The sequence below is a fragment of the Anopheles bellator genome, chromosome 2 (assembly GCF_943735745.2).
Source record: "Anopheles bellator chromosome 2, idAnoBellAS_SP24_06.2, whole genome shotgun sequence".
Classification (NCBI taxonomy): domain Eukaryota; kingdom Metazoa; phylum Arthropoda; class Insecta; order Diptera; family Culicidae; genus Anopheles; species Anopheles bellator.
Genome location: NC_071286.1, coordinates 34,353,698 through 34,381,311, shown reverse-complemented (window position 1 = coordinate 34,381,311; position 27,614 = coordinate 34,353,698). Strand labels below are relative to the sequence as shown.

Genomic DNA, 27,614 nt, shown 5'->3' with positions numbered 1-27,614 from the left:
GCGCGGGCCTTTTGCGAGATGCGATTTGCGAACCAGCAGCAGAAGTCGTCAATCAGTCGCCAGCCACTTGACTTTTCTCCACAATTAACGAACCGCCTTCGGTCCAAGTCCTACCAAGTCCTATCAAGTCCTACCAAATTCAGCGTCAACGCGTCCATTAAGCGGGGACCGCATTGGAATACCTGAGCGCGAATTAAGCACACGTTAATGTGCGCCCGCCGAGCATTTGTCAACATTGTACCGTGGCCAAACAAAGTCTCCTTGGGGGTTTCGGGGTAATGTTCAGCCACCAGAAACACATACGCAACAACCACGCAATGATATCCACACCCTAATTCCCGAACATCAGATCACTGCAGGCAGCGAACAATGCTCCGGAAACGCTGTGAACATGTTGAAGGGCATCAAGACCTACAGATCTTGGCATTGTTTTGCCGACGGCTCAACCGATTGGTCTAACACGCATACGACGACGACCCGCCGAAGAAGAGCTCGGTCTTTTCGGGCGAAGGCCTCTGTTCGCTCAGTGATGCCAGCGAGGGTTGCCTTCGCCCAAAAGGGGGCCCCAAACGTGGGTACGCCAAGGCCACCGCCGTTTTTAATGCTGGTGAAGTTACTTGACGTGGATTGGCGTTGGCCACTCTTCCACGATGCGAGCCACTCCACGGAATGTTGTTGAAAGCTGAGCGCTGAATATAGTAATCATGCTAACGGTAGGGATTCATGGAAGTAGCTGGCGTACCTTACCGATGGCCGGCAACGTCAACCGACGAAGCAAATCGGAACAGGTGATCCGTTCGGTTGCATGACGACGAAGAGGAAAGTTGCTTCCGGTACCGATCCGGCAAGATCCGTATGCACCGGAGACTCGAGCCCCGTCGGGTTGGAATGCGGAGCAAAGGTCAACGTTGTGACGGGACCTCCCGAAGAAAGTGCCTTTCGCATTCCACGCGAGCAAATTGACGGAAAGCCTATTGATGGGCCTGGCGGTGATTTGCGTTTGCCGTGCGTGCATGTGCTCGGTTCACGCGCAATGGCTTCGTGAAAAACCCTTCGCTGAGGGATGATAATGCACGCACGGTCACGGTAATTACTTCCGCGAGAGAGCCAGCGGTACAGCAAACCGCGAAGTAATTGTACCGTTCGCTCGCAACATGCAAAGTGCTTTGCTTGTGTTTGTAAAACAAAACGTGCACAACCTCAACAGCGGGCCGTACCGGCGTCCCTGACCGGCCGAATTGAGTGAGGGTTGTTTTAACAAATTCGGACAGTAATTGCGCGAAAGTGAAGTCGAAAAGCGATCAACATTTGGGACGTAACAGCTTTACGGCGGAGTTTGGCCAGAGGACCGCAACAGGTTGGAAATGTGCAAGTTGTACTTTTAATTAATTTGTCGATCAAGATTGGCTTCCGGCTACGCCACACGCACGGGAGGTCCTCTGGAAGGTCAGCAAGAATGTCAAACGACGTCACATTGCTGAAGAACCTTCAGAAGGCGAACAGCTGGATCACGCTGATTTCTACGCCGTTTTTACCAGCTTACGTTGAATTCAGTTGGCCTCTCAGTAGTATGTGTCCTCTCAGTAGTAAAACTATGTACTCTGCTATTGTTTGTCCAATTCTTGGACTTGGCGCTTGTGTGGTGAGCTATCGCCATGTTTCGAGGATGCCAAAGGAAATTCGTCACTTAAGCCTATTGCCAATTTTATTCGGTTCTCGACCGACTAACTCGTTAGACTAAAAACTATCACATAGTCTAGGGTAGTCCTTCTAGTGTTCGACTGTCGCTTTATGGCTCGTAGTGTCGTCCTGTGCTTTCAGCTTCAGTTTCGGCGACGAACCAATACAAGCCAACATCTGGCGGTAGGTCCATTTTCATTTTCGAAGACTAAAGGGCCGAAAGTGCCACCGGACCAAAATTCGTACCAAATACTCGTTACTCGTTATGGGTGCATTGGCTTCTCTTGCACGCGGTGTTGATTTTCCGAACATCAAATACGAAAATTCTGCTTATCAACATAACCAGAGAGGTAAAAATGACTTCAATGAAATGAGCATTTCCAATTTCGTACAGTTTTAGTCAAAGACTCACCACTTTGGAAATACATTTTTTAATATAAGGCTGGCCAAAAAGTAATCCATTATGTTTGCGTGAATTTCGAAACTGTATTTTGGTAGTTCCAATGGTCCGATTTGCGTCAAATATGCACCATAGCAATATATTTTCTCAATCTTCTTTTGATCTCAATTTATTAATTTCAGGACTGAGCTGGAAATGAGTTTTTCAAATTTCGTGCAGTTTGAGTGCAGCCACGGCACTTTGGAAACAATATTTTCCAATTTTCTGCAGGGGTCATTTTTCCATGCATTTCTCCATTTCGTAAATGTCTAAGTTTTTACTAAATGTTAACAATTTCCAGAAAGAAGATTGAATCTTTAAAAGTCAAGTGATCGGTAGTTTAAGATCCAAACACTTGATTTAGCTACTTCTCTAAGTGTTAACACGACGCCTTGTGACCCGTTGATTTTTGACGAAATAAGTAAATGTGTAAATAATTACGGTTTCGGAGTCACAATTGGAACAGAAACTGGGAAAGTGGAAAGTGAAAATTCACCCAATGACGCCACGTTCTCATATGGACAACTGGAGCTGGAGTTTCCAAGGCGCTCATCAATATGCAAAATGGCCGCCGGTCGACCGAGGCTGAAGTAGATGGCCGCTCGCATACTTACATAGTTCCTTTGGCTACTGTCATGTTAAGATTCGATAGAACTTGATTTGGTTTCTTCTTGGTGCCGTAAGATTTGAACGCGTGCCGCACCGACACGGCGTTCTGCTGTCTGCTCCACATCGTCCCTCCATCGTCGATTGTCGCCACGCTCGTCTCGCTGCCGCTGGAAGGAGAAGCAAAGGACACACGAAGGGTTGCATTAGAACGACGTTTTGTTTCACTGACTCGCATCCGAACGCATCGGAATCGGACGACTAATTAGATACATTTGGCCACTGACACGCGGGCCGCATCCGGTTGGGTGTTCCGCGGAATCGGCCCCTAATTGGCCACTCTAGCCGTGATTTAACGCTCGCTCGAGATCGAGAGTGGCTCAGTGGACGGCCTCCGAAGATCGTCACCGCGCTCGGCTGGCTGGAATGTTAACGACCGACCACCAGCCCTCAGCACCGGCCGGCCGGCTGCAACTAGGTCTAGGTTTTCCATCCGCTAGGTGAAAGGGAAATTAGTCCACCACCATCTGGCCGTGCCGGCAACGTGACATTTGACAACGGGCGCTTGGCCCAACGCAAACGCGGGATCGTAAATCAAAACCCAGCCCAACACGCCCGCAGGGAAGCCGGAACGGACGGGTCCGTCCCGAAATTAACACCGGCACCGGGTGGGTCCGCGTGTGGTGATAATTCGTCGTCAACGATCATTATTTAATGGTGTTATGTAAAAACGCGTTCCACCCAAGGTAGGCCGCCGCCGTCACATAACGCCGCGTTGGTATTGACCTCAATCGATCGGTGGGCCATCCCGAGTGGGACCGCACTCTGTTTGCACTGAAGGTTGCCCAAGTCCCGAGCCGACGCCAGGACGGCGTCGGCCGGTGCCATCTCTTCGGCTCGGTGTGCTGGTTTGGTCCGAAAGAAAAGCCAAAACCCGAAACAGGTACCCGGAAAACCCGACCGGAAAGGGGGGAACAACACGGAACAACACGGAACAACAATCAACCAGGGAGTTCAAGTGCCCGAAAGGACATAAAAAGCCCGCTAAAGAAACGTTTCCGTCACTCGGCAGAATCGACTGGAATGGCCGGAAAAAAGACCTCAATCGCGAATCGATCGATCAAGCCGTGCGTGCGAGGTCGACGGTCTTTTCTCGTTTATGGAAACTACCAGTTGCCGGTTCGAGGCCACAAGGCTTTCATAAAAATACCGAGAAAACCCGAGAGCCGCTCAAGAACCGCTCGAATGCACTTTCGAAGCCGGTGCAGCACTGGTCCGGTCCGGTCCTGTCCTGCTGTCCGGTTGCAGCTGATGCAGCTGAACTTTCAAGGACATCTCGGAACATTGCCCGCGACTCGCCGCTGCCACTCGCTGCCGACCGGGTGTCCGATCATTAGATCTGGTATCTGACCCAAAAATAGGTTTTGAAATAAAGCGCCCGAGGCATGATAGGTATGTGTGCTGTCCCGGTCCGATCGCTGTAACATTTTGGTATGGGACCTAGGAATGCGGAGTGCACTTGGGCTAGGGTTTTAGTTGCTGCCACAATCCAATGGAGCTTGTTTCGGTTCTGATGAAGTCAAACTGCTGTACAGGTCGTTGCTTTTTGCCATTTAGAAAGGAAGGCTTCATTCCCGGAAAGCCGGAAAGGTATTCCAGGAAGTCCCCACTAGTCACGGCCAAAAAGCAAGCAGGAAGAAGTCATCCAGAAGTGACTGCCCCATTCCGGAGTACATTGCCCTTACCGTACATCTGCAGAAACCTTTCGGACCCGTTTCACCTAGACACCACCGGAAAAGGATTGAAGCCAACGCATGGAACACAAAGATTTGGCCACCGCTTTCAGATGACCGATCCGAAGGACGCAACTTTTAACGATGCCAAGCCGGGTGAAAGGGGCTTAAATGTTTCGACTTGGAACACTCAGAAGCCACCAAAGTCCGGGTAATAGTCGTAATTGGGTGTTGTCGCGGGTTCGTCGCTTATCGAGCAAGTCTTTTGATTCAAAATTAATTCTATCGCGAATACGATCGTTTTTGGTCTTCAGTTCGCGTTCCATTGATGTTTTAACACTCTTTCAGGTAACGTGCAAAGATTGTAAGCCAGGTGAGGCAGCATTGTCCACATGGCGCGGGGCGTTCATGTGCGCGAAAGTTGTGTAATTCTTCTCGCCTGACGTCAGGGCCTTTTGGTGCAGGTGTTCGAGAACGAGGAAGTCGGGCGTACGGGATGACCCTGAGAACCGCGAGTAGGAAACGGATGCAAAGCACGCACACTTCGTTGACCTGGGCTGGGATGATCGTGAATCCATCCGCACCACCTGTGGCTGCATCGTCCACTCCCGGGGCTCTGCTCCAGACAACCCAGACCCGAATGTCCCGCCGGACGCACATTCGCGCCGGGAGCTAATGGAGTTTTAAGCGCTTCCCTTAACGAGCGCCGCTTATCCGTTCCGTCATTAGGCCGACGCCGCCACTGCCGCCGCCGGCGGTTCATTAGTCCGTTGGCGGCGTTATTCCGCAACTTCTGTCGTTTTTGGGGAATGTATTCGAAATTCAATCAAGTGCCATTGTGCCGTCGATTCGGAGCTCGGACACACCTTGCCGATGTCCGCGCGTAGAACGCAGGGATATACAGGCGAATGCTGTGCTGGAACCAATCCTCAATTGGTTTTGCCGTGCACGGCGCAGATTGACGCCATAGAAATCCGTAACATTTATTTACCCTTATTACACACAGCGCACACACAGTGCGACTCGACCTTCCGCTACCCTCCCTTCCCCGGCACTACCACCGCGGGGACGAGGGCCCAGAGGAGGCCAGCGGCCAGCAACCGGTTTCTAATCGCTCGGCCTGCGTCAGGGCGAGCTCCTCGCCCTGTGTGCCCTATACACACCTCGGCCGGTCGCCTTGAAACCGAGAGGGCGGGCAGGTGGTGTGTCCGCGGGGCGGGACGGGCCAAATTTCACCCACAAAACCCCCTCCGCCGTCATACTTTGCATGCGCCGTGGGTACTCTTCGCTGGAGTCACCCGAGGACCCGAGGATCGTACGATTTTGGAATACTGATTCAGCGGCGGCGGCGGCGGCGACGGCTCACGGGGCTCACGACGACCAGCATGGGCCAGAGGCCACGAAATCCGTGCCACGACACGCACACGCAAGGGTTCGTTGGTGGTGGTGGTGGTGTTTCTAATTGACACTAATGGGCGCACGCATCGCGCAAGGCTTTCTTTCGCTCGGCTCGCGTCGCGCGGCGGTCTCGGCCGAGTGGACAGTGAGAGTGAGACTCGCACATACACAAGCACACGGACAGCGAGAAAGACCTGAACGAAACCGAATTGACCTTCGCAAATGTAGGCCGTCTCTCGTTTGGGTTGTATAACAGGCTCGTGCGCGGCGCTCAGCTCGGACCGTCCTCACCACGGCCGTCGTCGGTTTTCGGGGCCTCGGGGCGACCGAGCTTTCGGTGGTTTTTCGTGCGAGCCGGCCCGGCGCCCTTAGAGCGCCCAAGAAGCCTGCCCCGTTGAGATGGCGCCGCCACCGATGAGGCCACCGAAGGGTTTTTACAACTCGCGGCTCGTGTTTTCTCTCTGTGGTCAGCGGCACATTTTATTGTTGATGATGACAAATAGTGGCCCACCGGGAGGGGGGTCCCTCCGGGGAGGTGCAGCGCGAGGGGATGGCGTAACGCGCACACGCGAATAATCACCATTACACCAGCGCGCGCCTGGCTCTCGGCGGTGCCCTTTTTCTGCGCGCGCGCGCGCCATCTCTTAATGTGGCGCAATTAAACTCCACGAACACGAGCGGAGGAGCGGCACGGAGCGATGTTCGCGGTGTTTATCGTGAGCACGAAAAACCTCAGACCCCAGACCCCAGGGCCCCCGAAAGGCAGCGCCGCACGAGACCCCACGAAAGATGTACCAATAATGAGCGCGAGGCGCATTACCACCGAAAGAGCCTCGCTAAAGCGTTGTAAAACATGCAGATCGGTGGTCGATTGACTCAGCATCATCTCGACGTAAATGATGAGCGGTCAATTACACGATCGGCTTAATGGTCGTTGGAGTTGGATCGAGGACCGATCAACTCGCTCGATAAGCTCGGCGTATGCGTGTGTTATCAAATCGTTGGCGCAAAACGGAAGCAAAGTTCGGGTGGCGGCAAAGCCCCAAACACCCCAAACAAGGCCTCCAAAACCAGCGCAGGTCGATGGTCGATGGTCGGTGCCGTTTGTGAAATGTTTTCAATTTTAAAGACCACACTTATAAGTCAACCACTCGTTGGAACCGTTGAGGGGCGATTTCGTAACTCAACCGGAGCAGAACTCCGACAGCCTGGCCATCACCGAAGAAGCTTTAATTTCTAAGCTTTTCTGTAAGTGTTTTGGAGTTACGGAAGGCTACGGAAGTATTAACTATCCCCTGATCGTGTAGCATGGCTGGGAATTACAACTAGAGACGAAAAACGATTGACTTTTTGTGTTATCGGCCGACCAGAGGAAGGCTTTAGATGCTTGAGGCTTGCAGAGTGTAATTTCCAGAAATCGGCACCACTTCACAAAACTTTACCACATACTGGGGCATTCGTTAAGTTCGTACAGTGATTGAATTTTTATTTATAGAAGGTTTAAAAGCAAAGGAAATTTATGAACGAATGTTGAAAGTGTAAATCGTGAGATAACACAGGGAATCGTATTGGAAAATCGTCGAAAGCGCATCAATAAGCGTATTTCAGTGCGACGCTAGAACCTTACGGCGCGAACGAATAAGCGGATAAATAAACGTAATAAAGTGTATTTCAAACTATAAAAATGCTTTTTTCTTATCGAGGCTCCAACTTTATTTAACACCCCAGTACATATGGCACGTTTTGGTCGGTTTATGATAATACATTTCGCAATAACTTCATTTGTTTTTAATGATAATTTTGTAGACGAAAAAAAATTGTCGGGAATGATGAATGTCCAGCGACATGTGACGTGGAGTCTTCTCAATGATATCATTTGTTGATGATATGATATGATGATATGAATGATATCATCTCGTTGAGTAGGTATACCGGAAAATACGTACTGAACGCTTCAATTACATCTACTACGAACGCGTTGGTACAGTTTAATTTACAACATTCCTAGTTATACGGTCAATCATTCCTTTCGTTTGTTAATATCTACGACCTTATAACCAAAGAAAGTTAATTGAAATAAAGATAATGCAGGTGTTGAGATAGCTAAAATCGTACTTTTTTTCTGATAATGTTCACTTATAATTTCCTATTTCACATGCTTCCATGGGAGAGTTCCCGAAGAATAAAATACAAAAACGATTCAAAATGTGTTAGTACAAAGTCAACGTTAGTTTTATGCGCAAACTTAAGACTTAAGAAATCCCTTCCCAAGTCGAGTGGTAATTGGGAACCAACAGTGTGTTCCAGAAAATGTGTTCCTTCCTCCATCCTGAACCTAAGGATTATAAGTAGTTGCAATTGGAAAAGGCTCATTTCGAGGGGATCCTCTTCCTATTAGCTACTTTAAGACCATCTCGATAAGACTGACAATAAGAAGGTGCATGTTAAGGCAATATCATTCCAATGATTCAGTCAGTCAGTCAGTGTTGATGTTTCTTCAAAGTCACAGATCCATTGCATAGAAATTCTTTCGGCAATCACTACTGTATTGTCCAGAACTAACACCTTCTGACGAACGATTCCGCATTAATCAAGTCGAGCATTAGTTCTACGCTCAGTCTTTTAAGCATTCAACCAAATTAGGACTTGTCATAGCCAAAAGTCATCAAAACCCAAGTGAAAGTCACATTATTCAATAACCCTTCAAGAGGAGAAACAAAACATGTTTCGGTTTCGCTCATGAACTGGACAACACTTTTCTGTGCGTCTAACAATATGAAAATGAAGTTTTCCTCAGAGTTATACAGCAGAGTAGCAGAAAAGACTCAAATTCAAATTATCCTAGCCAACCAGTGTCTGGGTTGGAGCTGGAAAACCATCTAATGGCTTATCGTTTGAGCAGCGCTAGTGTTTAAACTCATTTGAAGCGCTCACTTTCGGGCGTCAAGTACTTTCTTCCACTTCCTACATCCACTGCCGCCGATGGCCGATTACAGTTTGCCGGCACCACAGGGTGACTCCGGGCTTCCGCTCTACTTACGTTATCAACATTTTGTCATGTATCTCTGTGCGCGGCCGGGGTGGGTACACTGTTGTCGTTGGCGTAACACGCGTCGCCGAGTTCACTTCACTTCCGTTTCGCACGCCACGGGGTCCGGTTTTCCGGTGGTGGTGCCGCTGATGATGATGATGCTCCGCTTCGAGCCCGGTACGCCTCCTAAACTAATTTACGCTGCTTTTGAAGCCGTTCCCGGGGTACCCGCAGCACGGCACCAGCGCCGTCACAGCACTAGCTACTAGCGGGGAACAGTCCTTTTCCCAGGAGTGAGGATCACTGTGTTTTACACGGGGCACTGTGCGGGGATTTCAAGACCACTTCGCGAAGAACACCGAACGAATTCTTGAATCAGTTGCAACTAAACTTGGGCAAAAAGGAAACAGGCGGAAGTCAGGAATAAAGTCAGGACACGGCGGGCCGGATGGCACACACGTTCGCGCTAAGGTTCTAGCGTCGCACTGAAACCGAACCACTCGGCGGCAGCTTGCATAACCCACGGCGCCCGACCGACCCGAGACCACCCCACTACCCCACTGCAGGCCAGCGGATCCTGCGTGCGAAGAAGACAAAGCCGACCGAACGAACGCAGATCGTAATCGCATCCGGAATCGGTGAGCTGAGAAAGTGATCACACCGAGCCAGCCCGATGCGCCCCATTCTCGACTCTCGCGGGTTCCGCATTTTCCGCGTCCAGCATCGCGCTTGTGGTTTTCGATTTTCCCAGGGCGCGCATTCTGCGGTTTGCTTCCGATGTTTCCACAGACCCTCCCCGCAGGCTCTCAGGTGGAGGGGCAAAAAATAAATAAATACCCGGAGAACACGGATTTTCAAACCAACCCGATCCGATCGTTACGACACGCTCGCCAACCTTCGATTTGCCCCCCGTGCGATGTGAGTGACTGGTCGAGGGGGGGGCACACCGAGCTCTGCACAGTGATTTCGCCATCCGCAGCTGGCAGCGCGAACGCGAAACGCGAAAATAAACCCCACCGAAAGATCAATCTGCGGCCCAGAATTGAGCAACGAGCGAGCTGCGGTCGGGGCGGTCGGTCGGTGAAAACACCACACGGCCCCAAGTCTCACACATGCGCCACACCGTGTGTATGTATGTGTGTCTGGGTGCACACAGCACGCAGCACGGTGCGGCGCAGAGACTCGTTTCACTCGCGCCGCCGAAGACAACGAATCGCGCGAAGGACTTTTGACGAGCAAACTGCTGGCGAATCACAACATCGCGGCCACACGGGGCACGGTGGGGCTCACGAGGCTCGAGGAGGATGATGGCACACGGCGGCCGTACCGTCACTGAGAACGGAACCCGAGAACAACCGGAGATCAATTGGGCACCAGCAAATTACTTTGCTTCGCGCAGTGGCTGCCGTTTGTGGTCGCCTTAGGCCCCGATCAACTGCAACATTGCAACAGCAACATTATGCTTTGCCCATCGCTGTGGTGACTGTGGCGCCGATCATTGATGAGGCCGAGTATTCAGGGAGCTTTCGCAAACCTCGGACACTTGGCAGCGATGCTCTCGTTCGCTGTGGTGAACCAATGAGTCACACAACAGTTCTTCCGGAACTCAACTCAATCAACTTGTTGGTGTTGAATTCTACACTCATTTTAGACTGCAGAAAGCTGAATAAAACATCGAAAACATCGCCAGAATGTAGAGTTTGACTACAGCTACTTCTATCGAAAAGCTTATCTCAAGGAATCAACCCATACATTCGTATTCTGGCCCAATTTCACCACCACGTCTCGCTACAAGTAAGTACAAGAAGGAAAAGTGAATAGAGGAACATCAAGACTTTGCCCAAATGAACTGGGACATCGTGAAGCGAAACCTCCGAAATTCCCTAGAAACAGTGCAGGATCCGAAAGATTTGGCCAACGTATAAAATAGAGTGACGACTTTAGTGACGACCAAGAGAGGTATTATGAACCTTCTTTTACAAAAACAACAAATTTACCAACAAAACGGTGCATATTTGAAGAAAAAAGGACGATTGAAAGTATCTTAAATAGAGTTTGGAAGTACACGCAAAAATAAATAATTTCTTTTTAGAGTACTTAATGGATTGTCCGATGTAAGTACCGTCAGGTATGCTTTTATCGAACCTGGTTAAAGGCATCCTGAACATGCTATAGGATTGGCCACGCTATATCATTCCCCATCACCCTAAAGATTCCGCCCGAATCCGAGCTTCGTTACTGCACTGTACTTGGTTAGACTTCTGACTGTGACATGTGACGTTCAACTGAAAATCTCCGATAGCGCAATATTTGAAAGGCAAATTAAGTAAACGTGAAAAATTATCCCTCACGTTCGTGGTAACACTTTTCAACTCGACTCGAAATCCAACTTTAGCCCAACTTCAGTTCAACAGCTGGTGGTGCGCTGTCTGTGAGCTTTAACGTTGGCCAATTGGCCGGTGGGCGTTAGCATAATCTCCACTCCACTGGTCAAAACAAAAAAAGCAAATCTCGCGCATTGGACCACTTATCACCTTAAAAAGACACCGCTGATGGCTGAAGGTGTGGTTATAAAAATTTAAAAATCGAAACGTCGCCTTGCCATCTCGCCAGCAATCCACTCCCGGGGGCGGCTCGTTTCGCAAAGTTTATGCAAAAGTGCCGAACCTGTTCCCATGCGCGGTGCCATATCCTTTTCGGACCCTAGGCAACAGTGGAGCCTTGTGGGCCCCTGGACTGGTTTGAGCTGACCCGATCGACACCTGATTCTGCATAATTAATTATGCGGCACTAATGGAACCGACAAAATTAATCAGCGCTGCGCTCGGAGATGAAGATTTCACAGATTAGCACACGGAAGAATCGGGCAGGTTCTAGAGGCATGGGCACTAATTGGATGCGCTGTTGAGACACGCGCTTCCGGTGCTGGATCGGCACGCAGGCTACGGAATGTCTCGCGCTGATCGATCGCAATCTCGCGGCCGGACTGATCAGCGGGCATCGCGTGGATCTCTCCGTTGATGGATTTCCCAACGGCGGCGATTCCGGGTCCGGATCACTCGCTGGTTCCAGCCGAGGCCAGACCCGGACCCGACCCAACGAAGTGCTGCGTCAGTCAGGGGTCCCGTCCGCGCGAACTGGGTGGCTCGTGACGCACTCCGCGTCGTCATTGTGTCGAGCGCAGCACAAACGGGGCGAAGGAATCGCTTTCGCCGAGCGGCCACTGTGCAAGGGTCAGCAGTTTTTTCGCGACGAAAACATTCCACCTCAGAACCTAACTGGCGACGCGCACACATACAGGCGCAGCCCTTTTGGAGGTGTGCGCCCCTAGCGTCGTGGTGGTCGTTGCGCGGCCTACGATTATTCAATTGGTTGATTTCAAATCGCACGACTTATCTAATGTTCTGCCATTTTTACAGGCACACCACCCACCAAACCACGCACACATACGAGCGTGGACACACACGTGTAACGGTGCGATTGTTGTTGCGGGCGCGAGCGCAATCAGCGCCATCTCGCGCACGTCACACGCTAACGGCGCCCCGTGTCTAGCGGGGCGAGGGCTGCGGATGGGTTTGCGTGGGGCCGCGGGGCGCCAGCGGGAAAATATTGGCAACTGGTTTTTCTTGTGACGTGCGCGCGAGTGGATCGGTCGTAAATCGGTTGCAGCAACGCCGTGCGCGCGTCGGTGGTGGGACACAGCCGGGGGTGGGCTTGCGGGTGTGAAGGGGGGGGCCTGGGTGAGAAATCCAAGAAAAGCCAACCGTGAAGGCCTTCTCGCGGTGGTGGCCGGGCCAGCACTTTCGATTTCTGCGCCAGAATGCGCCACACGCCACGCTGCGTAACTGCGTAACAGCGCGAGCCGCGCAGGACGATCGGGGGGGGCCGTACGGGTCCACGTTTGGAGGTGTCCGGGCCCTGGCTGGTTGACATTGACACGTGAGATGCACGAAGATCTCCTGCGAGGATCCTGCGCCGCATCAAGGCCGGATTCGGCCGTTGGTCCGGACGGCACCGCGCGAGGAATTCCGCCGATTCTGCCAACTAGTCCAAGGGCCGACCAAAGGGCAGCCCCGATGGCACCGCCGAGTCGAGTCTTGCGCAGTATAATTTGAAGCGGCCGCCCTCCCGCCGCCTGGCCGGAGGTCGAGCTGGCCTTCTTCCCCGCCTTCGGCGGCCGCGGACCGGTCGGCCGTTTCCCTTCCAATCTGCGCCGCCGTGCACGGTGCTTAACGAATTCTCGCTGCCGTCGCAATCGATACACACGGCATGGCACGGCTTAATTGCACACAGCTGGCCGTGTGTGGCCAGCGAACGACCACTGGCGGTGGTGCCATTACCCTTCGCCAGCCAGCCAGCCAGCCAGCCAGCCAAACCGGTCGCATTATCCGAAACCGTGTTGCAATACCCCACACACGGCCACAGAGCCTCGAACTCGAAGTACTTGTGGTCTGTGGCAACGCTAGTGGCCAGCGGTCTAGGGCCACATACCGAACAGTTTCAAGCCGAGAATTCTGATGGGGTAGCTGCCCCCCGAGGAAAAGAGTCCAATCGGCGACCATAATGAGCCCATGGACACTCTGGTCAGTCAGGAGTATCGATTTCTGACGTGGTCCGATGGTCCAGGTCCAGCTCTGACTGGGAACCGTGTGGCCGGAGCCTTCCGTTCCGGACCGATTGGCGGTCCGGGTTTGTCTAGTAGCTCCGCTCCCCACCGGTAACCCACCGGGTCGGCCGTGTTGTCGTAACCAAAAATGAAAATTCATTCACACACAACTTTTCCTTTCCATTCGCGCGCCCGCGGAGATGTGCCACCCCACCTTGCGTTTTCTCCCCCCGCCCCCCCCCCCCCACACACCCTCCCACAGTCTGGTTGCCACTTTTGATAAACGCCCCTGTCTGCCTGCCACCGCCGCCGCCCGAAAAGCCGATCCTCGGCTTTCCCGCGATCCGGCGGCGCACGAGTTTGCGTAACGGCGACGATTTTCTTTCCCCATTTCTCGCTCCCCCCCGGGGGGTGGGGGGCAACTGGTGCTTCTTCTTCTTCTTCTTCTTCTTCTTCTGGTGCAACTCCGCCATCGATCGCGGTCATTCTGTTTGGCTCCACACACTGGACACAGAGTCGGGTTCGTCGCTTTCAATCACTTGTTTCGCACCACGGCCTCGAATTCACCACAGATTTTTTGTTTTCACCACGCTGGCCATCCCCACCACCCCAAAAACTGGCGCACACACATTCGTTGCGAAAAACACAGACACACACACTGGCCAAGAAGTACTCCGAAAACCGGGGAAGTGTTTGACCTTCGGCCTTTGAGGCCCGCGAATCCTTCACGAGCGCGCGAGGCGCGAGGGTTGTCGTGAACCGGGTTGACCCCACCGATCACCCCACAGATATGCTGCTCCTCCTCCGTGAGCCCCCGGGCACTACTGAAGGGGCACTACTCCGGGGCACTACTAGAGGACACCTGCCTGTTGCTGCTGCTGCTGCACGCCAGCTCTGCCAATCACGACGCAGCATACACACGCGACAACCGCAAACTACGAACGCCCAACGGTAACTGAGTATCGGAGTAACTGATTTCTTGTCCGTTCGACCGGAATCCGGTCTCGGACCGGGCCCCGGAGCTTTCGGGCTCCGTTTCGGAGCGTTCCCGAGCTCTGCTCCGTCGGTCAGTCGCCGTGCGCGAGCTCACTAGTTGACTCGCTCGCACCACAGACTGCAGGCGACTTCTCGCTCGCTCACTCGCTCCGGTAAAGCTCTCTCTCCCGAGCTGACCGATCGGTCCGGCGAAGGATGACGATCGGTCGATCGGTCGATCGGCTTGAATGGATCGCCTTTTGCAAGCTCACAGTGGACCACGAGATTCCAAAAACGAATTGGACCAACATTGTACCACTTTCTGACAGCAAATATGGCGGCCGGGTTGAGACTAACCGAAACTAAGTGAAATGTGACTAGCTTAGCAGAGGTTCGGTCTAGAACAGTGAAGTGCATCAGGACAAACAACCAGTCACATACTTTTCCACATGGTTAAAGAATGGTGTAACGTTGAGAAAACAAGACCAAAACCTAAACACTACGTAAAGCTGCGCGTTGGCGGTGATTAAGTTGCAAGTGGATTGCGGATTTCAGAGACCACCACGCCACGCATGGTTAAGATGAAACTTGGCCCTGATGGTCTTCCCCCCCGGAAAAAGCTCTTAACGACGGTGTTCCTGCTATTGTTTATCTGTTAGAGCCGCAGGGTCGTCCCTACTCTCATGTGGCCCACTCAACAAGTTGAGTTAGGCTGTCGGCATAATCGATTCGTCCGAAGCAACGTAGAACGGACGAAGCAGGATCTGTTCACTAATATTGTTTCCAGAAGAAGGAGCAGATCCAAGTTCGTTTCGATGGCAAAAGTAATAATGGAATGCTGACTTGGAGAGAATATTGATTGAATGGTTCCGGCAGTTACTGGGTATAACTAGATGAGATCTAGCTTCAGAATATCGGCCAAACTTACCAGACCACACCAGAAGGTGGATGGCAAGCTTTCTCTGATAACTTCACTACCACCAAGGGATTATGCCAAGTTTGCGTCCTCCGAAACATCGCCCAGGAGTGAACCATCCGGGACTCTTGAGTGCGCAGACCTCAGGGACCAGTTTACTTCAAGTTCAGCAAGATCACAGGATCACATTACAGGCCGAAGGCTCTCTCCAAAAGCTCAAATCATTATAGAGATTATAGACGAGAACAAGACCAAATTCATGATGGCACCACTGATGATGTACTAGGTAGCCAAATGCTCGAAAAGGTCTGAGGCTTAGCACTAACAACGACCTGACGGAGGAGACTCGCGCTAAGGTGCCAGCAGTCAATAGAGCAGTCGACAGAGTTTGAATAAACACCTCAGGTAGAGTGGCGAATAAACTGATGAAATATTCATTAGAGTAAAAAACGAGAAGCATTTTGTTGCTATTAGGACTTTGAATAAATGCATATGGTTTCAGGAGTTGTCTACACGACAGTTTCCAAACGCCTGAGGCTATTTTCGAAATGCTGATTGCACGGCAGAAAAGAAAGGGGTTCTTGGAGTGGATTTGTTACGAAAATCCTAAACACATGAATGGCCTTGGTACAGCCTGGTGAACAAGATCCATCTCAACCAAAGCTAAATGTTCACTGTCCAAAGGTTATTCTGTGCACATGGTGGGATATGACAGGTGTGGTGTACCGTGAGCTTTAAAAGCCGACTGAAATTATTGATGGACAATCCCATTAAGAACAATTAATGCATTTGAAGAAAAGCTTTGGCCATAAACCGACAGATAAAAAATATTAATATTGTTAGCTATTGTTCCTTTGGACTACTACTTGTCGTCCGTGCCATGAGTAACGATTTGGCAGCACAGCAGGTCACTTCTTACGAAAGTATTGAAAAATGGATCTTTGATTGGATCGCTTCTAAAGTGAGGAGTTCTATCGACACGAAACCCGGGAATTACCTGAAAGATGGGAGAAAGTAGTAGCTAACGACGGACAATACTGAGAAGTAGACATCAAGGACTATGTCCTTGACACGGCCCCTAATTTGAGGACACATTTGTTGCGGACCTTCAATTGGAGCAGCGGAGAATGCGTTCGAGCTGCGTCCATTTCCAGTTACGGGCTAATTTTCGGAAATTCCACATCGTGAGCCTCAATCCGTCACCGACGAGAATCGAGTAACGAGTCAACTCCTTCTCCATGGCGCCCGGGTGGACCCCCCCCCCCCCCCCGCCCGGGGGGGGGCGCGCACGGAACTTGGCCGGGCGGTGCCGGGCGTGATTGAAGGCTGTCCAGTGGCTGACCGGAACCGGTTTCGGTCACGGGTCGCTCGAGAAACGCGGCGGGCGTGAGTTATTACACGCAGAGCCGTCCGCACCGGAAGTGCGCGTTCTTGATAACAGTCGTCAACCGGGTGGGGGAGGCGAGGCCCCGGGTGCCCCTCCATTAACCGGTAATGATCTAATCGGTCGTCTAATCGATGCGCTTCGGAGGTGCCGGAGCGCTTCGAGGCGGCAGGCGGGCTGGCGGATGACATTGAGCAAGGCGGGGGAGTACAAGGTACACAGCACACACACACACATCTTGTCTGTCTGGCGACCGACCCCGGGAGGGGGGGTTAGAAGTCCTCCGGCCGATCAAGGGTCACCCCCAGAACAGTTGCATTCCACAGCGCCGAGCGCCGCACGTGAGCCAGGAACCTTGCCCGGATTGATCCCGACGCGCGCGCGCGCCGGATGCTGTGCCGGTCGAGCACCCTCGTGCGGGGCCTCGCACCCGGCCCGACCAATTGACCCCGCGTGCCCTCCCCTCCACACAGGCCGCTCGAATCATATCCTCGGGCCGCATCGCCACACAGAGCGCGTTGCGTGCCATCGGCCATGGGCCAACCCCGTTCGGGGCGCGCGCAAACCTTTCAAGAGGATTGCGGAATGGTCTCTCGCGTGTTTGCCCCCGCGCGCGCGCAGCTTGACGCAAAATGGCCGCGCCAGTGCCGCCAAGTGCCACATCTCTCGGGCGAAGGTGCTAAGTGTTGGGCAAACATGCCGGACGGACGGGCGGGTGACGTGTAGTGTGCCTGGGATCTCCCGGGACAGCAGGTCCCCCCACCAGGTCGACTTTCCTTGCAAGTAATGCACCGTAATAGGCTAGTAACAATGTTTCCAAGAAGTGTCCGGCACGTGCGTCATGCTCCTTAACGATCCCGGGAGGTGTTTTAGGCCACATTCCCGGGGCTGCTGGACTACTCTTGTTACACATTCCACACTTGAGTGCCTTCATTACGATTCCGCGCACCGAAGGTCACTGTCGGCATGTGGATACCCCGTAACACTTCAATCATCACCACCGAGCGTCATCAGGATCGATCCACCGTCGGTGTGTGCGGGGCTCTGTCTCTGATCACGTTCTCCGTGCGCGCACGAACGGAACCATGGTCAATGGCCACAGGTTTCGAAGACGTGCCCGGAATAAGTGCACTTCCGAGACAATGGAGCGCTGCACGGGGCATGTGGCGCACTGAGGGACACTTCAGCCAGCTCTTGAACCTGACCCGAACGACCCGAAAAAGCCACGCAACACAGGTCCTGCCATTGTGGTGGCAGGACCTCAGACAGGTGTGCGATTGTTTCTCGGAGCGACCTTCGTGGTGACTGCGTGTGGCGATGTTGTATCTCTTCTGTCGCACTTTTATGGACACACAGGCAACACAGAGCCATTAGCGACGCCGTTGCCATCCATTTGATAGTCTAACGATGCCAACAACAGAGCGTACTAACGGCGAGGTCCCCGGAGCCAAGCGATTAGTGAAACGTGGAATGGTGGAACAAGAAAAAACACAATGCCCCAGCGTCATGCTGGGGCCGCTCGCGCATCGTAAAGAAGTGCAAGGACATCCTCCGACCGCCACATTTGCGTATCATCGACCGGCCACGGCGCCGTAAACTGTCAGGGCCACGGCGACGACGACGAAAGTCGCGTTTATTGCTCGTTAGGAACGCGTTCGGAGCCTTTTCGTATACGCTTACGGGAAGGGGGCTCCTTATCAACAGTTGCGACACCCGAGACAGTTCTGAGGACACGTTTCGCACACACATGGTTCGTCCTTGCGCGGTCTGAGCAAGCCAAGAGGGGGCCAATTCGGTCACCGTCAGCGAAATGTTGCGAGGCAACGTTTGTCGAGCGTCGATTTGTAACACTGGGTCGTTCAATAAGTTCAATAACGGAGGACGATAAAAATAATATCATGTTGTTATGAATTCTTATTGAACTCATGTTGAAAGTATATAAAGACTTTTCGCCTTCATTTAATACAGTAAAAAGATAGGTTGCGGAATTTAAACGTGGCCGTACAAGACTCGAAGACGACTCCATGTCAAGGACGTCCAAAAACAAAAGCAACACCTTAAATTGTTTAAAAAAATACAAGATACGGTATGGGAAAATCGTCGAGTGACTGAAAGAGGTTTAATAGAAGCCTTAGGCATTTCAATGGACAGTGTAAACCATATTTTGACTGAAGTATTGGATTTAAGAGGGCTGTGATCCAGGTTCTTCAGCTCCGAAACGATTTTTGTTAGCGAATTTTTTGTAACCAGATAAAACAAGAAATTCCTATTATTATTGTATCCTTTTAGACTAGCTCAAGGAAAAAACGTGGAAAAAGATCCCGTTTGCAGAACAAAAACATCCCTTTTCATCAGAACAAGAATAAAAGTTCAAATTGTTGGAACATCCACCGTATTCGCCAGATTTGGCCCCTAGCAACTTCCATCTGTTCCCAGACCAAAAAGGCGTTTTCATCAAATGATGAAGTCATAACAACTTTGGAAGCGTATTTTGCAGCGCTTCCAGATTCTCACTTCAGGGATGGAATTCATTAATTGGAGTCTCGTCGGAACAAGTGTATTGATGTTCAGGAAGGCTGAATAGTGACACTGAATAGTAAAGTGAAACCATAAAATTGTATTTTTCTAATTAAACCGCAAAACTTATTGAGCGGTCTGCACGGAACCCGACGACGACGCTATGGCCGCTCTTTATGCCGGAGGATCCGCCCAGACGGCTGGCTAATTAACAGTCTCGTTGCAGCTTCCTGCACCGCGGAATTAATAGCAATCAATTTGTAGCCACTGATTCTTCTCTCATTTGCTGAAGAGCCCAATGTGATTTCCACGGAAACCATTCAATAGGCGGCTGTCGTTGTTTCGGTCAAGCCACGCAAGCGGCTCGTTTGACTTGGTTTGATTTCCACTCCGTGTCGAAGGGGGTTTACCAACCAAATTGGATCAGCCATGCCAACCACGTGGCGTAGAACAACGCCACCCAACCGATCCTTGTTGGGTTCGGCAGCGTAATGCATGGGCCAACCACCGGGAAAAAAGGTTATCGAAAATTCGGCTCTAATTGCCGCGGGCGCGTTAATGATGGACGGTGAGCACGAAGGTGCTGGCAAAGGGACTGGCGGCCGCGGTGCACTTGGTGAACAAAGCACAGCCAAAGAGACCCAAAGGGCCCCAGCGAAAGCTGAATGAATACACGCGGCACTACGCCGTGGCCCGTCAAGCCCCGAGTTGCGTAATGTCAAGGCCCAAGCCCGGTCCGGTGGAGTCGCTCAAGATGGGACACTGCGCTTCGATCGGCGGTTTGATCGAATTTTCTGTTGGCTGTCCTCCGCGGCCGTTGATGCCAGGCCGGTCCAGTGGCGATGAATGAGTGCGACGATCGATTGGTGGAGAGTGTAGTGGACGCCGGCCAACCTATCAACCCTTTTGCGAACCGAGCGCTCTGAATGACCAGCGGGTTTTCCACTGTTTCGTCCGTTCGCTGCGCTTCGCGCTGACAGCTGAAACCGATGACGTGGCCGAAGATGATTGGATTGGATCCCTTGGATGATAAATGGCCTTCGCTGGCCCGCGGCTCGAGATACTTAAGCTTGACCTTACCTCTGATTGCACCGTGTGTGATGTGTGTGACTCAAACTCGCCGCGCTCGCGCCGTATCTGATTGCCATTATCGGATGTTGCATTTACGAGACCCCGGGCAGCAGCAGCCGGTATTCCGGTCAGTTTATGACAAATGAAACGTCTCATTCTGGCCGGCTCTTACAAGAAAGGCCCATAGCGGGCAGGAGCGACTCAGGAGCACAATGCCACACCTACGGAGAACCTCCAAGCGAACAGGACCAAGGTGGCGCTCAATGTCGTCCCCGGTGTCCATTGTGGCATTATTACGCGATTTTAATTAATTTTTATGTCCTTGCCCAGCTCGAGCTTTTGTCCTTGCGCAGAACGGGGCGATAATCTTTGTTAACACATTATACAAGAACCTCATAATGTAGTGATAATAATCATCGGCATTAACAAAAGTGATACAGCGAACTCTGGAGACATTTTCTAGAAGGGCGAAGTCGCGAGGAAGGTAGATTGGCTATGATCTACTGAGTGTAGGGGCAGTGAATAGAGCTTTTTGTGATTTTTTTAATTAACATTCCTTCACGGGATAGGGTTGAAAGCGGATAACAATCCCAGAGTTATAGGCCTTTTTTTTCAATCACATACAACTGAAATGCGGTTCAAATCTACCGAAAAGCAGTTTGAAGATGTTCTTCAGGCGACTTCAAGCACTTGAATCCTTGATCCTTGATGATCCTTGAATCCTTGATCTTTGAATGCGATGGCGTAGGATCTGATCCGAAAGCCAGTAGTGGGAAAATGGTAGCGTCACAACATTCCAACCGCAAGTCGATCGAAAAGTAAAGAATTGAAACTCTAGGTTCATGGAGATTCGATCTCTCGATTCGCAATCTCTTATTGGCCAAGCTAGCGTTGTCTGTTCCGATTTTTTAAGATTGGTGGATTCTAAAGGTTCAGTTTCTATTTTTTTTTCTACAACAACATTCTTTCAACAACGACATTTTTTCACAAAAACATCAGACTTTTAGCAAATAGAGTTTTTAGTTACAAGGATTTAAATACGATAATTATCCTTGGAGGTTAACGGTCAACGAGCAACACGAAAATCCTACAACCTCCACTTGCTATTAGTGAATGATAGGATTGTCTAAACGATGTCCAAAAGGAAGCAATAGATATGGAACCAAGTGGTAAACCGTGTCGGATGTGAAACAAATGTCTCTGGAAGGTACTTAAAAACTTCAGCCCAACTACAAACCAACCTTGACCGACCGGCTGTGTAGTCCCTCTCGTAAACCCTCGCGTATGCAGCACTCGTGTAAACCTTACCGTGGTGCGGATTGGTAGCTACCATTTTTCTACTAACAGCTCCCAAAATGACTTTACGAACAAATGCAGCCCGATCGATGGTGTTACGATACTTGGCCACCACCTCCTCCACCTAGCGACATTAACAAAATGGTTCACGCGAGTCGCAGAAGGAGGCCAACGAAACTGCTGGCCACGTGTGCGTTGTGGCGTGGAAATCCTCGTGAAAAATCGACCCAGAAATTAAGGTCCACACGGCGGCAACGGCGACCACGGTGCTATCACTCCCCACTGGTCCACTGGTCAGCCAGCCGGGGCAGGCGGTAATGAGCACGGCGGGGCCCCAATGTTGTAACCGATGGGGCCCCGCGACGGCGTAGGAGTCCCCCGCCACGCATCAAGCGCGGGGGAATCGAATTGCCCAAAATGGCTCCCAGCGTTTGGTGCGCTCCATGTCGACAGTGGCGTACCTAACGCGTTACGAAATCGATGCTCGAAGCGGCTATCGATTGCTGTCCCGGTGGCCAAACCCCAACACACATGCACACGGGACCAGTAGGAGGCGATAGCGATCGGTGTGTGTCATTGCGTACGATGCGACAATAATAATAACGATACGAGCGATGCCCAACTTCTTCCCAGATGACGAAACCAGGCGACTCTCGCTCTGTCTGCCGGACTCTGTCTGGTGACTATTAATCAGTGAAGCGTGCAGCACTATCACTCCGCAGAAACTGACCTTCACAAACACGGTACTAGTAGGGGTTGGTACTCGGCACAGGACGAGCGGCGCGTCCCGCCCAAACAAATCGCGCATGTTAACCGATTGCCATTCCCTGTTGTCCACGTAACCGACGCTCGGGAGTCGCGCATTTGACCTGCCTACGGTTCGGCTGGCAAAAAACTTCCCACCGAAAAGGCTCATAATTGACTTCGCGGGAGGCCATTCTCTCCCGCGAACTGTTTTGCCCAAGATTACCCAAGACTATGAATAGCTCCTTTCGCCTCTCTGGAGTGGCTCGGGGAGTCCGGAATTCGGCGAGGTCACGGCAGGGCCACATTACGGTGGGCCGTCAGAAAGAAAGCCGCGATGGCCACACGGGACCCATGCTTCGTGCATTATGCAATATTCTACGTGTCCCCGTCTGACCCGGCCCTCGCTAGGCTCCGTCCCGTTTTGTAGGTTAAGCTAATGAAAATGTGCCCTGTGCCTTGGGACCTCGCGCCTCCGATGCGTTGCTCAAATAGACCCTTGATTGTTTGGTTGGCACAGAGAGCGAAAGAGAGAGAAAGAGAGAGAAAGAGTCCCTTTGGCGTGACGACTTCCAAAAGGGTATTGGTCGATAGCAGGGCATTGTTTGTCCGGTTGGGTAACAGGGGCTGTGGTCAACCCGTAGCAGGCGTTTGTTTGTCTCGTCCCGAAACTCGAAAATCGGTCCTTGGCACCTGCTAGCCAGTGCTAGTGTCCTCGGGCCTAATGGACGAAGAAGTCCCCGGCTGGCCCATGCCAGCGATGCCATGATGCAATATTCACGAATCGGACTCATTTGATGATGGCCTTCGGAAGAAAGTGACCGTAGGTATTTTGGGTGTAATGTCATAAAATATTACCGAAGGTTGCTTTGATCCAAGATGGAGTGACTCGATTTTGTGGCCGAAGTGTCATTACCTTGTTTACTCATGGTTTACTTTGTTAATATTATTGCTATAAAAATTGTTCAACCGAGGCTGAGGCCGTGATGCGTCACTGACTAAGTGTCAATATTGGTGCGCCATTTGCGTACGATCTCCTGTCAACACTCTTTTCCGTGTCCGGCTCCGGTGACTATCCGGACCGGATTTTCCACCCTCTCTAATAGGTCCCTCGTCGTATTTTACTCCGTCATCGTAACACGTAAAGTGCCGGTTAATGGCAGCACAGTGCCGGCTGTCGGCTACGCCATTAAACGTGCCGTTTCGTTCTGAACCTTTCAGCACACGAGCACCTTGCAGTGGAAATCATTTCTTTTCCTAAACCACGGACGACTGCGACTTTTGGGCGTTGAGGTTGATCGCGTTTTTGCTAGCTAGCTAGCCGCTCGATTAGAGGCGCTCTACGAAGATCGTTAACGAAGCACTTCGAAGCAAAACAAGCGGTCGTGTGCTTAGTAGTGGCCTGCCGCCATTACACTCTTTTTGCGCACCAACCTTCCGAATGAAGGCAAACGAACTTTCGGACCAGCCATCGGACGGACTACAACGGCAAGGACCACGGCGGAAGCTGGCGAGGCTCGGTTAATGAGCAATCGAGTTCTGCTGTTGCTGCCTTCTCCAGCAGCATGACTCAGCACTCGGCGAGCCCGGATGGCCTCGAAGGTGCTAGAAATGCCTCGCTCCGGTCGAGCAACGGCGGATTGTGACGCAGAATTGTTGGTTGGTTTTTTCTTCCTCTACAGTGGGGAGGATGTAATTTTACTCTAACCATACGGGCTACGGTCGATGATCTTTGTTCTCTGTAGCATCGCCTGCAAGGGCGGCACGATCCACTGCCAGCTGTAACACATGGAGTACGGAGTTAGTAGCCAGTAGTAAACAAAGAACGTCCCACCTTACCAGCGATTGACAGGCTGCAGACGGAAAGCCGTGCCCGGTGCCGCGAGTACTTTCATTCACGGGGGCCCCGCACAAACAGCGTCAGCGAAATGAAAATGGTGACCCAAATCAAAACTGGATCTCCGGTCGGTCCGGTGAAAGAACATCGGATGGTTCGACCACTCGCCTCGTGTGACATAACAACAGCCCGATCGCCCGATCGCAGCAAACGTCAAAGTCGGGTGCCCGATCGGCATGTATGCGTGTGCGTTTCTGCACTGCCCGGGAGCTCTCGGCTCGGTGCGTAATCAACACCTTGACAAATCCGATTCGTCCACACAGCAGTCTGTCAACTTTGCTCGGGCTGGCCAACAGCACCACGCGCGCGTTAAATAATCTAATTTCGTCAGCGTTGCCAACTACCGTCGGTCGGGTCGATGGTGGCTGCTGCTGTTTGCCCGACGACCGAGCTCCTGTGGCCGGCCTCTCTCCACAGTAAATTTGATCGTTGCAAAATCTGCGGTTCCAAGCCCCCCCGAGCTTGCGAACGACAGCGAGAGAGAGAGGGAGAGAGAGAGTTCCTTTGTGGACCTTGTCCATTCACACACGCGGAGATGGACTCGGTCTCCCCCTAAGCCTGGCAAGTTGCCGAAAAGCAGTGAATGACACATCGAATTCGTCGCGATGTCTTAAGAGGTGCACGGTCCATCGCGGCGACGGCGATCATTCGATAGTGATCGCGAAGAAGGCGAAGCTGCGAAATAGAAATATGTTATTGATGGCTCCATTGACGAGTGGGGAGAACCATCTGAGGGAGATAAAGCCTCCGGCCACAACCGGTACGGGCGACGATGCTGGGCCATTCTTCTTTCGGCCTTCGGAAGAAAGGTATCCGCATGGCCGGAGAAAACGAAAGTGTCCCGAGAAAAGAGAATGGGAAAGGCACACCGAAAGTGTGCCACACCGCAGCAGCAGCCACGACAAACAACCGGGAGCAACCTGATCGATGATCGATGACGGTGCCGCCGGGGGGCACACCAAACGGCTGACCTGGAAGTGTGAGAATTATGTAAACGTCACTCGGCCAGCCCCCTCGACACCCGAAAACCAGCTGATGAAGCAAGGCTCGCCGCGTCCAGCGTCACGCGGTGAAGCGGTTGACCGACAAACCGACAGACCGACTGATCTCAATTTGATGATTTCGATCAACCCCCCCTCTCGCGACTTTCCTTTCAGCCTTTCACCCCGCGCACGTTCGAGGGGTCCGATTTCTTCATAGGCTTGTGCTAGGCACGGACCGCACACGGACCGCACTGGGACTCTCGGTCTTGGAGTCGCTCGCGGCCGTTTGTGCGTAATGCATCGGGCGCAGCGCAGTGCAGCATCGCATCGCAAAACATTCAAAGTTCATGTAACGCAACCGGTTGCGTGTGCCGGTCCCAACCAACCAACCATACCGCCCAGAGAACAAACCGACCCCCGGCCGGGGCTTCCAGAGTGTCCAGCGAGAGAGAGTGGTGATCAGTGGCTGTGGTGATCGCCACCACGAAAAAGAGGGATCTCTCCCACTCCCTATCTGTCTCTCACTCTCGGTTTGCCAATTCTTGTTGCATCTCGGCGAAGATCGGTGCCGGCCAGCGCCAGAAGATATTTATTTCTCATTATATCATCCGCAGTGCCGCAGTGGCTGGCAGCTCACCATCGGAACAGGGGACCAGCCGGGACGTGGCCGGGGAGACGAGAGTGGCCGATTTGGCGACGGTGGTAAATCGGCATAACTCTTACGCAACGCGCAACGCAGTTATCTGGTGGACCTCTTGTTTTTTCGTCGTCGTCGTCGACGAGTTCGATCGCTCCCCAGCGACGGACACCGTGGAGAATCAAGCTTCGACGCAATCGATGAGCCGTAATGGCCGTGGTCGGCTAGGAGCATGGATTAGCCCCGCTCTACCGTGATTCATCCATACCCGGTGAACGCTCGTTCCGAATTTTAGGCATCACCCCAGCCAGCAGTTCAGCCATCGTGATGACGTCGAGGCTCGTAACGTAAATGGACGCCCGCGGACGGTTGACGTCAAAATAATCAAGTACCGATCATGCCAAGCTCCTTGAGCTGTGCGATCCTCGACCCAGTATTTCATTACGCTCCCATCGTCCGAAGAAGTATGCCGCAAAAACATGCCGGACCAGCTGGACCGCTCCCTGGCCAGCCAGCCAGCCGTACTAGCCCGTTGACTAATTACAATGATTACAGTGCACAGCACAAGTTGGATCGTTTTGAGGCGAAACAAAAACACCTATCAGCAGGCAAAAGCTGACAGCGCCGCGGAGCTGATAAAAAAACGACTTGCGCCTAACGCGTCACGGTCAATGATTGCGATCGCTAGCCCGCCGAACCACCAGAGGCTTGCTTGAGGTCAGTCCGTGACTGACACAGCCGGCAGTGCTGCCAATCGCGCACGGCAATCCATACACTACGCGCCGGCTAAGTGCACACTGCGGCGGCGAGCTTCCCGAAGCCGAAAGGAGCTTTCCGAAAGCTTGAACGGAAGGTTGCATGCAAGCTCCGACCGATCCGACCGGCGCACACACAAGACTGCGATGCCTGTGGCGTTGCGAGCGAACCGAAGCGACGAACCCTCTGCGGTTATAAGCCTTGATACTGAGTGTTCAAGAATTCAAGGTTTCGCAAATCGGTTTCGAAACGCGCTGTTGAAAGTTGTGAAAATATTACATTACATAACGGAGTTTTCGAGTTTGATCAGTTTCTCGTTAAATAACGTGAACCAGTCCAACAATTCGCCAAAGAATTCGTTTACTGTGATTTTCAAACCGTTATCTGCTGGTGAACCTCACGTGAGACAAACCGGATTTAGATGAGTTCCTAGTTATGATATTTCATGATGATGGTGATTTGCATATGCCGAAAGAAGCGAGCTTAATGACGCTCCCAAGGTATGCCGGTGAAAAATTAGAGCTAGAATCGGGGCACCATGCCCCACGTTTCGGGCATTTTTCTTGGAATCAGCGAGAAGATTTGTGCGCCTCATCACCTGAGCATTTTTTTTTTTGTTCAGCTTCCGGAAGGGTTACTCGATCGCGTAGGCTATTGGGGGAAGAGGGCGAGCGTGGGCCAATGACAACTACTTCGGCAGGTCGATAACAGCGGGCAGGGAAATCGAGTTTTCGATGGTCAACTTGAACTTGAACGACGCACTGCGCACGGCAGCGCCGGGCACGTGTGCGTCTCATGGACCTCATCTTAACACGCACGCACACACCGTTGCCAGCCGCGCGGTGCGATGGGGTGTCCATCCGGAAGCGCGCGGCCGTTTTCTTACGGACCCATCCAACTGCCTTTGTTTTGATGGCCATCGGCCCGTGATTAGACAATCGCAGC

General features: G+C 52.1%; 1 protein-coding gene across 1 annotated transcript in view; it reads right to left on the bottom strand.

The window, feature by feature from the left end:
- Positions 1-27,614, bottom strand: part of LOC131210662 (ABC transporter G family member 23) — a 33,833-nt gene that overhangs the window by 4,517 nt on the left and 1,702 nt on the right. Inside the window, exon 2 of the mRNA XM_058203942.1 lies at positions 2,734-2,895. Coding sequence (XP_058059925.1) covers positions 2,734-2,895 — 162 coding nt within the window. The remainder of the gene's footprint in view (positions 1-2,733; positions 2,896-27,614) is intronic.